Here is an 11,735-nt window from a genome sequence, read left to right as displayed (position 1 = left end):
TCCTTTAGAGAATGTGAGATATTGGAAAGCCCTTAGAAGTCATTTAGTCCAGGAGCTCTTAATCTGGATTTTATGAACCTCTGAGATCTGGGAACACACTGAAATTAGAGGAAGAATGTGTGTATGTACATTTTTGAATTGGTAGAGGAGATCAATTTTTAAAGCCAGCTTATTTTAACGGAGATACAATTAAGATCTTAAAATGTACAGATTAAATATTCAATTTGATAAGTTTCCACAAATATATAACTTGAGCATCCATCATCCAGAACAGGACCTAAAACATTTTCATCACACCCAAAGGGCACCCCTTGTCACTTTCTAGTCAATCCTCCCCTGCCCCCCATTCCCCCAGCAACCACTTTCTGACTTCTATTTAATATGACCTTAGTTTATTTTTTTCTTGTTTTAGAATTTCATGTGAATGGAACTGTACAGTTTTTGCTTTTTTGTCTTGCTTCTTTTGCTCAACATATTCTTTTTGTAAAAAGACTTAACATTTTTTAGATCAGTTTTAGATTCACAGCAAAATTAAGAGGAAAGTACAGAGATTTCCCACATGCCTCCTTCCCCCAGACATGTTATCAACATCCAGCACCAGAATGGTACATTTGTTATAATTAATGAACATACACTGACACATCATTATCATTCAGAGCCAATAGTTTACATTAGGATTCACTCTTAGTGTTGTACATCCTTGCCAGCATTTGACGTTGTCACTGTTCCAGATTTTGGCCATTCTAGTAGGTGTGTAGTAGTATCTTATTGTTTTAATTTACATTTTCCTGACCAAATATGATGTGGAGCATCTTTTCATGTGTTTGTTTGCCATGTTTATATTTTCTTTTGTGAGGTGTCTGTTAAAGCCTTTGGCCCATTTTAAAATCAGGTCGTTCATTTACTTATTGTTGCATTTTAAGAGTTATTTGTGGCCGGGCGTGGTGGCTCATGCTTGTAATCCCAGCACTTTGGGAGGCCGAGGTGGGCGGATCACGAGGTCAGGAGATCGAGACCACAGTGAAACCCCGTCTCTACTAAAAAATACAAAAAATTAGCCGGGCGTGGTGGCGGGCGCCTGTAGTCCCAGCTACTCGGAGAGGCTGAGGCAGGAGAATGGCGTGAACCCAGGAGGCGGAGCTTGCAGTGAGCTGAGATTGCGCCACTGCACTCCAGCCTGAGCGACAGAGCAAGACTCCGTCTCAAAAAAAAAAAAAAAAAAAAAAAAATAGTTATTTGTATATTTTGGATAACATTCCTTTATCAGATGTGTCTTTTGCAAATATTTTCTCTCAGCTATGGCTTGTCTTCTTATTCTCTTGACAGTTTTGTTTGAAGAGCAAAAGTTTTCCATTTTAATGAAACTTATTAATGACTTATTTCATGGATTGTGCCTTTGGTGTTGTATCTAAAAAGTCATCTCACACCTAAGTTCATCTAGGTTTTCTCCTATGTTATTTTCTAGGAGTTTAATAGTTTTGCATTTTACAGTTAGGACTATGATCTATTTTGAGTGAATTTTTGTGAAGGCTGTAAGGTCTGAGTCTAATTTTTTTTTGCATGCAGAAGTCCAGTTGTTCCAGCACCATTTGTTCCATTTGTTGAAAAAACTATCTTTGTTTCATTGTATTGCCTTTGCTTCTTTGTCAAAGATCAATTAACTATGTTATGTGGGTCTATTCACTGTATCTATATGGTCTCTCTATTCTAATACATTGGTCTATTTGTCTATTCTTTTGCCAATACCACATTGTCTTGATTACTGTAGCTTTACAGTAAGTCTTGAAGTTGGGTAGTGTCAGTCTTACGACTTTGTTCTTCTTCAGTATTATGTTTGCCATTGTATTTTTTTTTTTTTTTTTTTTTTGCCTCTCTATGTAAACTTTAGAGTCAGTTTGACAATATCTGTAAAATAACTTGCTGGGATTTTGATTTGAATTGCATTGAATGGATAGATAAATTTGGGAAGAACTGACATCTTTATGATATTCAGTCTTCCTATCCATGAACATAAAATATCTCTCCATTTATTTAGTTCCCCTTTGATCTTGTTCATCAGAGTTTTGTAGTTTCCATCACGTAGGTCTTACACATATTTTGTTAGGTTTATACCTGTTTCATTTTTTAAGTGCTAATGTAAGTGGTGTTGTGTTTTCAATTTTGAATATCACTTATTCACTGTTGGTATATAGGAAACCAATTTACCTTTGTGTATTAACCTTATATCCTGCAAGTTTATACTATACTCACTTATTAGTTCCAGGACATTTTTCTGTTGTTGGTTAAAAAGAAATTTCTCGACTTACCCCTTCCCACCGTGCCGGCCTGTGCGCGCGGACATGCGCACTCCGCCCTCGGGCCGTCTGCACTGCAATTGGTTGGCGTCTCTGGGAGGGATTTGAAACTTGGCGGTTAAAGCTCCGGCTGGGACAGAGCGGCGGGAGACCCCGGGTGAACGGGGAAGGGACATTTAGTTTGAGACGGTGCTGAGATAGGATCATGAAGGGAGAGGTGAAGGGAATTCCTGTAAGAGTGGCACTGCGTTGTCGCCCTCTGGTCCCCAAAGAGATTAGCGAAGGCTGCCAGATGTGCCTTTCATTCGTGCCCGGGGAGCCTCAGGTGGTGGTTGGTACTGATAAATCCTTCACCTACGATTTTGTGTTTGACCCCTCTACTGAACAGGAAGAAGTCTTTAACACAGCAGTAGCGCCGCTCATAAAAAGCATATTTAAAGGATATAATGCAACGGTCCTGGCCTATGGGCAGACTGGCTCTGGAAAAACCTATTCCATGGGAGGTGCATACACTGCAGAGCAGGAGAACGAACCAACAGTTGGCATTATTCCTAGGGTAATACAACTGCTCTTCAAGGAAACTGATAAAAAGAGTGACTTTGAATTTACTCTGAAAGTGTCTTACTTAGAGATTTACAATGAAGAAATTTTGGATCTTCTATGCCCATCTCATGAGAAAGCTCAAATAAATATACGAGAGGATCCTAGGGAAGGCATAAAGATTGTGGGACTCACTGAGAAGACTGTTTTAGTTGCCTTGGATACTGTTTCCTGTTTGGAGCAGGGCAACAACTCTAGGACTGTGGCCTCCACAGCTATGAACTCCCAGTCGTCCCGATCTCATGCCATCTTTACAATCTCCATAGAGCAAAGAAAGAAAAGTGACAAGAATAGCAGCTTTCGCTCCAAGCTGCATCTTGTAGACCTCGCTGGATCAGAAAGACAGAAGAAAACCAAGGCTGAAGGGGATCGTCTAAAAGAGGGTATTAATATTAACCGAGGCCTCCTATGCTTGGGAAATGTAATCAGTGCTCTTGGAGATGACAAAAAGGGTGGCTTTGTGCCTTACAGAGATTCCAAGTTAACTCGACTGCTGCAAGATTCTCTAGGAGGTAATAGCCACACTCTTATGATAGCCTGTGTGAGTCCTGCTGACTCCAATCTAGAGGAAACATTAAGTACCCTTCGCTATGCTGACAGAGCAAGAAAAATCAAGAACAAACCTATTGTTAATATTGACCCCCACACAGCTGAACTTAATCATCTAAAGCAACAGGTACAACAGCTACAAGTCTTGTTGCTACAAGCCCATGGAGGTACCCTGCCTGGATCTATAAATGTGGAACCATCAGAGAATCTACAATACCTGATGGAGAAGAATCAGTCCCTGGTAGAGGAGAATGAAAAATTAAGTCGTGGTCTGAGCGAGGCAGCTGGTCAGACAGCCCAGATGTTGGAGAGGATCATTTTGACAGAGCAAGTGAATGAAAAACTGAACGCCAGGCTAGAAGAGCTCAGGCAGCATGCAGCCTGCAAACTGGATCTTCAAAAGCTAGTGGAGACTTTGGAAGACCAGGAATTGAAAGAAAATGTAGAGATAATTTGTAACCTGCAGCAACTGATTACCCAGTTATCAGATGAAACTGTTGCTTGCATGGCTGCAGCCATTGACACTGCAGTGGAACAAGAAGCTCAAATGGAAACCAGTCCAGAGACAAGCAGGTCTTCTGACGCTTTTACCACTCAGCATGCTCTCCATCAAGCTCAGATGTCTAAGGAGGTGGTTGAGTTGAATAACTCCCTTGCACTGAAAGAGGCCCTAGTTAGGAAGATGACTCAGAACGACAGCCAACTACAGGCCATTCAGTTTCAATACCAGGATAACATAAAAAATCTAGAATTAGAAGTCATCAATCTGCAAAAGGAAAAGGGAGAATTGGTTCTTGAACTTCAGACAGGAAAGAAGGATGTCAACCAAGCCAAGCTGAGTAAGCACCGCCGCAAACTTCTCCAGGAGCTGGAGGGTCAAATAGCTGATCTGAAGAAGAAACTGAATGAGCAGTCCAAACTTCTGAAACTAAAGGAATCCACAGAGCGTACTGTCTCCAAGCTGAACCAAGAGATATGGATGATGAAAAACCAGCGGGTACAGTTAATGCGTCAAATGAAAGAGGATGCTGAGAAGTTTAGACAGTGGAAGCAGAAAAAAGACAAAGAAGTAATACAGTTAAAAGAACGAGACCGTAAGAGGCAATATGAGCTGCTCAAACTTGAAAGAAACTTCCAGAAACAATCCAGTGTGCTCAGACGTAAAACGGAAGAGGCAGCAGCTGCCAACAAGCGTCTCAAGGATGCTCTCCAGAAACAACGAGAGGTCACAGATAAGCGGAAAGAGACTCAGAGCCATGGAATGGAAGGCACTGCAGCTCGAGTGAGGAATTGGCTTGCAAATGAAATTGAGGTTATGGTCAGTACTGAGGAAGCCAAACGCCATCTGAATGACCTCCTTGAAGATAGAAAGATCCTGGCTCAGGATGTGGTTCAACTCAAAGAAAAAAAGGAATCTCAGGAGAATCCACCTCCTAAACTCCGGAGGTGTACATTCTCCCTTACTGAGGTGCATGGTCAAGTTTTGGAGTCAGAAGATTGTATTACAAAACAGATTGAAAGCCTGGAGACTGAAATGGAACTCAGGAGTGCTCAGATTGCTGACCTACAGCAGAAGCTGCTGGATGCAGAAAGTGAAGACAGGCCAAAACAATGCTGGGAGAATATTGCCACCATTCTGGAAGCCAAGTGTGCCCTGAAATATTTGATTGGAGAGCTGGTCTCCTCCAAAATACATGTCACCAAACTTGAAAACAGCCTGAGACAGAGCAAGGCCAGCTGTGCTGACATGCAGAAGATGCTATTTGAGGAACGAAATCATTTTTCTGAGATAGAGACAGAGTTACAAGCTGAGCTGGTCAGAATGGAGCAACAGCACCAAGAGAAGGTGCTATACCTTGTCAACCAGCTGCAGCAAAGCCAAATGGCAGAGAAGCAGTTAGAGAAATCAGCCAGTGAAAAGGAACAGCAGCTGGTGAGCACACTGCAGTGTCAAGATGAAGAACTTGAGAAGATGCGAGAAGTGTGTGAGCAAAATCAGCAGCTTCTCCAAGAGAATGAAATCATCAAGCAGAAACTGATCCTCCTCCAGGCAGCCAGCAGACAGAAACATCTTCCTAATGATATCCTTCTATCTCCAGACTCTTCTTTTGAATATATCCCACCTAAGCCAAAACCTTTTCGTGTTAAAGAAAAGTTCCTGGAGCAAAGCATGGATATCGAGGATCTAAAATATTGTTCAGAGCATTCTGTGAATGAGCATGAAGATGGTGATGGTGATGGCGACAGTGATGAGGCGGATGATGAGGAATGGAAGCCAACAAAATTAGTCAAGGTGTCCAGGAAGAACATCCAAGGGTGTTCCTGCAAGGGCTGGTGTGGGAACAAGCAGTGTGGGTGCAGGAAGCAAAAGTCAGACTGTGGTGTGGACTGTAGCTGTGACCCCACAAAGTGTCGGAACCGCCAGCAAGGCAAGGATAGCTTGGGCACAGTTGAATGGACCCAGGATTCCGAAGGCTCCTTCAAACTGGAGGATCCTACCGAGGTGACCCCAGGATGGACCTTCTTTAACCCTGTCTGTGTCACCCCCAATAGCAAGATCCTGGAAGAGATGTGTGACATGGAGCAGGTGCTGTCAAAGAAAACTGCTCCAGCTCCCTCCCCTTTTGACCTCCCAGAGTCGAAACATGGGGCAACAGAATACCAACAAAATAAGCCTCCAGGGAAGAAAAAGAAACGAGCTCTGGCCAGCAACACCAGCTTCTTCTCTGGTTGCTCCCCTGTTGAAGAAGAGGCCCACTGAAGTTGGAGTCATCATCTCTACCCCCAGTCTGGCTTGGGAGATGCTTTCAGGTTGCAGCTAGAAGGGGTTTTTTAAATGACTAATCTGGATTTCAGGTTTCTTGCCATTGAAAAAAGGAATAAAGCATTACTAAAAAGAAGGTAACCTTTGTTGGATGTTGTCCCTCAGCCTGCAGCCCCAGACTACTGCTCTCTGCTCTCTAGAAGGCTGCTAAACCACCTACTGAAGAGAGAACCAACTGACTTTCCTAATGACTCATCAGGAACCAGTCCTCAGTATGATCAAGTTCCTTCTTATTTGTGAGCAGTTCAGGCTATCTCCTGATGGGGATGAGGCCAGTGCTTTCTTATCTTTTGGTTGTCTCTGCTTATTGGAGGAGCCTGGCCTAGAATGGAGGTCTGGCTTAGATCTTTCACTCCACCTTGGGAATGGGGTTGTGATCTTTCCTGTCCTGACCCCTTCTGAATTGTAAGTGTTTCAATAGTACTCTTGATTGTATGCCATGTTGTTGAAGTAAATGAATTGTATTTAAATGTTACATAAATAAACCTTAGCCCATCTACTGTTAAAAAAAGAAGTCTCATAGACTATCGTGCCATCTGTGAACAAAGATAAGTTTTGTTTCATTTTGTTTTTGAGACAGAGTCTCACTCTGTTGCCCAGGCTGGAGTGCAGTAGTGTGATCTTGGCTCACTGCAACTTCCGCCTCTGTGGTTCAAGTGATTCTTGTGCCTCAACCTCCCAAGTAGCTGGGATTACAGGCTCATGCCACCATGCCCGGCTAATTTTTTGTATTTTTAGTAGAGACGAGGTTTCACCATATTGGCCAGGCTGGTCTAGAACTCCTGACCTCAATTGATCTGCTCGCCTAGGCCTCCCAAAGTGCTGGGACTACAGGCGTGAGCCACTGCACCTGGCCATTAACAAAGACAGTTTGATTTCTTCCTTCCCAATGTGTATACTTATTTCCTTTTCTTGTCTTATGACATGACATGACTAATATTTTCAGTACAACGTTGAAAAGAAGTGGAGAGAGAGGACATCCTTGACTTGTTCTGTATCCTAGTGGGAAAACTTCCAATTTCTCACCATTAAATATGATGTTAGCTGTAGGTTTCTTGTAGATATTCTTTATCAAGATAAGTTCAACTTTGTTCCTAGTTTACTGAGCGTTTTCATCATAAATGGGTATCGGATGTGTCAAATGCTTTTTTTGCATCTATTGATATGATCATGTTAATTTTTCTTTTTTAGTCTGCTGAGATGATAGACGACATTGATTTTTGAATGTTGAACCAGAACTTGCATACCTGGGATACGTTCTACTAGGTTATGGTATATAATTCTTCATTTCATTTTCTTATAATGTCTTTGGTTTTGATAATATAACCACATCATGTTTTTTGAGATTCAGTCATGCTGTTGTGTATATTAGTAGTGTTACGGGATCTCTGGGGTGTAGATTTTTCTGGCCAGAAACCTCTGTGGCCACAGCACCTTTGCCTGGGTTCTTGTCCAGCGTCCAGGAAGAATGAGGTACACAGACAAGTGAAAGGTGAAGAGTTTTATCTAGTATTAGAACAGCTCAGAGTGGGTAGCTCCCTCTGTAAGCAGGTTGTTCCATCAACTGTTCAGCTCTCGGCAGAGAGGAGACCCTAGAGAGGGTGTCTCCTCTCCGCAGACAAGTCATTGGGATGTCTCTGCAGGTCTCTGAAGCTCTCATCAGAGAGGGTCTCTCCTCTCTGCCGGCAGGTCGTCTCTGCAGCTCTCAGTGGAGAGAGTACTACTCTCTGCACAGGTCGTCTCATCACCTCCAGCTATCAGCGGAGTGAGTGCTCCGCTCTGCAGCTGGTTGTCCCCTCGTCGTCTCTCTGCCCTCTCCCTCCTCTGGCTGTCCTCTGGCCTGCTCTGGCTGAGCACCTAGGGCTTTTATGGACCTCAAAGGGGCGAAAGTATGTGCTGATTGGTCCATGAGTGGCCATGGGCAGCCGGAAGAGGCACTACTGGAGTTCCCACTCCAGTCTGCGGGGCTAGCAGCCCAGCCCCAGCCTTCAGGCCCTCCCTGGCCTGAGGGTGGGGCCTTACTGGGGACCCTGTCCCCTTCCGCCAAGGAATCAATCTGCCTCCTGCATGACAATTCATGGCCCCGGGGCTCGGCCCCAATCCCTGCTCTGAGACCACAGCAGGGCAAAGAGGGGCCAGACAGTGGAAGCAGACACCCCCCGAGCCTGCAGGGACTGGGAGTGGGGTGGGGGTGGGGTGGAAGACTTCCTGGCTCCCGGGAGCTTCCGCCCCGCCAACTCAGCCCCAGCTCCTGCCTGCTTCCTGGAGTGGGAGGTCCAGGTCTGCAGCTGCCGGTGTGGCAGATGCTTCTGCACCGGGGGATGCAGATCCTGCCTGTTCCTGGCTTCCCCAAGAGCACAGGGAAGCTCGGATCCACAGCTGACGTTTGGGCGGCTGTAGCTCCAGGAGGGCGGGGCTCCTGCCTGCTTTGTAGAGCAGGAGGCCTGGGTCTGCAGCTGCAGTTTGGGTGGCTGCAGCTGCATGGAGAGCTCACGTCTCAACTCAGAAGGGGCAGGGCTCCCACAGACTCCATGGAATGTGCAGCCCCAGTCCCGCCTCCCTGCTGCAGCCGGCATGATGGCAGCAGCCACTGCCATCAGTAGTTGGTTCCTTTATATGGCTAAGTAGGGAGTAAGGAAAGCAGGTTGGACTAGCAACAAAAGTTTGAGGCCCCAGAATTTCTGGCTGGGCTGGTTGATGAAGATATTCTCCTATATGAGGCCAGTCCATGAAGACTAGGAGAGGTGGATTTCTTTTTTTTCTAATGAGCAGACACCAACACAGTCAAGGTAAATGAATAAATAAATATTCAAGGTGAATGAATAAATAGGGAAATATGTTCCAAACAAAAAGGAACAAGATAAATGTCCAGAAATACCCATCATAAAGATGCTTACTGAGAGGACTTCCAATTCCAAAATGGTGGTGCAGAAGCAAGCTGGCTTTCCTCCCCTTCACAGAAAACCAAAAACAAACACTGAATGCTGAGATTATCATAAAAAATATCCCCGAACTCAAATATGAAGGTAAAATAGCTCCCAGGGCCTCAGAGAAGTGAAAAAAATTCTGAGCAGAGAATAGGACTTCCACATCTGTGATGCTCCTCCCTCCATTCTGCCCAGCACCAAGCATGCAGAAATATTTTCCCCCAATTCACTGTCTCTACACTGGAAACAGTGAGACTAAGGTGGACAACAATCTTGGATGCCCTGGCAGGAGATTTGTCCCTTCCTTAAGCCATGGGTAGCATCGAGAGTGTCTGAAGAGAGAAATATCCCTGAAGACAGGCAGAAACAAAGTGGGAGTTATGATTACCATTTCCAGCCCTGGGAACTCTGCTCTGTAACTTGGCCAAAGGAGATGCCAAATCATAGTAGTGCACCACACTGAAGGTGGTTCATTCCAAAGGTCCCCTGGGCACAAACCCCTAGCCAGCCTTCCCACAATGCTGGGATATCCTCTTTAGTAGCTTCTGCATTCAGGAAGGACAGTGCTTCAATTATTTACTAGAGCTGAGGAGAACCTGGGCTTAAGGTGCCACCTAGAGCCAAAGAGGAGGCAGTGACCAAATAGTAAATAACATCTAAGCAAACACATCTAATAAAAACCTAAACAAGCCAGTTAGAGAAGACTGGAATAAATAATTAAAGCAATACAAATACATAGACATACATCCATAAGAAGTAACAGCAAACAGGGAACCATGATCTCCCCAAACAGACAAAGCAAGGAACTGGTAACTGACCCTAATGAGATGGTGATATGTGACCTCTCTGAGGAAGAATTTAAAACAGTAGTTTTAGGGGATCTTTAAGATAACACAAAAAAGCAATTCAGAAATTTATCAGAAAAATTTAACAGAGATTGAAATAATTTTAAAAAATCAAACAGAAATCATGAAACTGAAAAATATATGTGCTAAACTGAAAAATTTATTAGAAGGTCTCAACAACAGAGTTGATAGAGTGGAGAAAAGAATCAATGAGCTAGAAGATGACTATTTGAAAACACACAAACAGAGGAGAAACAAAAAGGATGAACAGCAAGATTGCCTACAAGATACAAAAATACTACCTTAAAAGACCAAATCTAAGAATTATGGATGTTCAAAAGGCAGCTAAGCAAGAGTACAGGGTAGAAAGCTTATTCAAAGAAATAATAACAGAAAACTTTAAAAAACTTGGTGAAGTTATAGTATAAATAACCAGGCACAGGAAGGTCAGAGAACACCAAACAGCTTTGACCCAAATAAGACTACCTCAAGGCATGTAATAATAAAATTCTCAAAGGTCAAGGACAAAGAGAGAATCCTAAAAGCAGCAAGAGAAAAGAAACAAATAATTTATAAAGGAGCTCCAATTCATCTGGCAACAGACATTTCAGTGGAAGCCATACAGGCCAGGAGGGAATGGAATGACATTTTCAAAGTGCCAAAAGAAAAAAACTGACATTCAAGAATACTACATCTAGCAAAATTATCTTTCAAATCTGAAGGGGAGATAAAGTTTTTTTTCCCAGACAAACAAAAGCTAAGAGAATTTACCACTACCAGATCTATCTAACAAGAAATGCTAAAGAGGGTTCTCAAATCTGAAAGAAAACAACACTAATGTGCCAAAAAAATTGAAAGCATAAAACCCACTGGTAAAATTGACTGCACAAACCAACCCAGAGTACTGTAATACTGTAATATTATTTCCTACTCATAACTCCAGTATGAAGCTCAAAAGACAAATTTACCAAAAACAATAATAGCTATAGCAACCTGCTAAGAGTTGGGCAGCATAAAAATATGCAAATAGAGACAATTAAAATGTGGAGGAATGAAGTTAAGCTGTAAAAGTTTTTATTTTTCTGTTTTTTTCTTTGTCTCTATTATTTTCTTTGTGATCTAAGATGTCATCTCTCTCTTTTTTTTTTTTGATATGGAGTCTTGCTTTGTCACCCAGGCTGGAGTGCAGTGGCGTGATCTTGGCTCACTGCAACCTCCGCCTCCAGGGGTCAAGCTATTCTCCTGCCTCAGCCTCCTCAGTAGCTGTGATTACAGGCACGCGCCACCACGGCCGGCTAATTTTTTTACTTTTAGTAGAGACGGGGTTTCACCGTGTGGCCCAGGCTGGTCTCGAACTCCTGAACTCGAGCAATCTACCCGCCTCAGCCTCCCAAAGTGCTGGGATGACACATGTGAGCTACCACGCCCGACCAAGTTGTCATCTCTTTAAAATATCTGATTATATGTATGAGATGTTTTTTGTAAGCCTTATGGTAACCATAATGTAAAAATCTATAACAGATTCTCTAAAAATAAAAAACAACAAATTAAAACATACTACCAGAGAAAATCACTGAACCAAAAAGGAAGACAGTAAGAAAGGAAGAGAGGAGTTACAAAACAACCAGAAAACAAGCAACAGAATGGCAGTACTAAGTCCGTACATATCAATAATAACACTGAATGTAAATGAACT

General features: G+C 43.2%; 1 protein-coding gene across 2 annotated transcripts; it reads left to right on the top strand.

Moving 5' to 3' along the window:
• The first annotated feature begins 2,388 nt into the window (after nucleotides 1-2,388).
• Nucleotides 2,389-6,796, top strand: KIF4B (kinesin family member 4B). 2 transcript variants are annotated; one of them, XM_063643153.1, is made up of 2 exons: nucleotides 2,425-2,451; nucleotides 2,683-6,796. In XM_063643153.1, exon 2 carries the CDS (start codon nucleotides 2,791-2,793, stop codon nucleotides 6,202-6,204), a length of 3,414 nt encoding a protein of 1,137 aa, XP_063499223.1. In that variant the 5' UTR covers nucleotides 2,425-2,451; nucleotides 2,683-2,790; the 3' UTR covers nucleotides 6,205-6,796. The 2 variants fall into 2 exon arrangements, with proteins under 2 accessions (XP_055141473.1, XP_063499223.1); XM_055285498.2 differs by having other exon boundaries at nucleotides 2,389-6,796.
• The last annotated feature ends 4,939 nt before the right edge of the window (nucleotides 6,797-11,735 follow it).

This window comes from Symphalangus syndactylus, chromosome 7 (genome assembly GCF_028878055.3).
Source record: "Symphalangus syndactylus isolate Jambi chromosome 7, NHGRI_mSymSyn1-v2.1_pri, whole genome shotgun sequence".
Taxonomy (NCBI): Eukaryota; Metazoa; Chordata; class Mammalia; order Primates; family Hylobatidae; genus Symphalangus; species Symphalangus syndactylus.
This window is presented reverse-complemented; position numbering and strand designations above follow the sequence as displayed.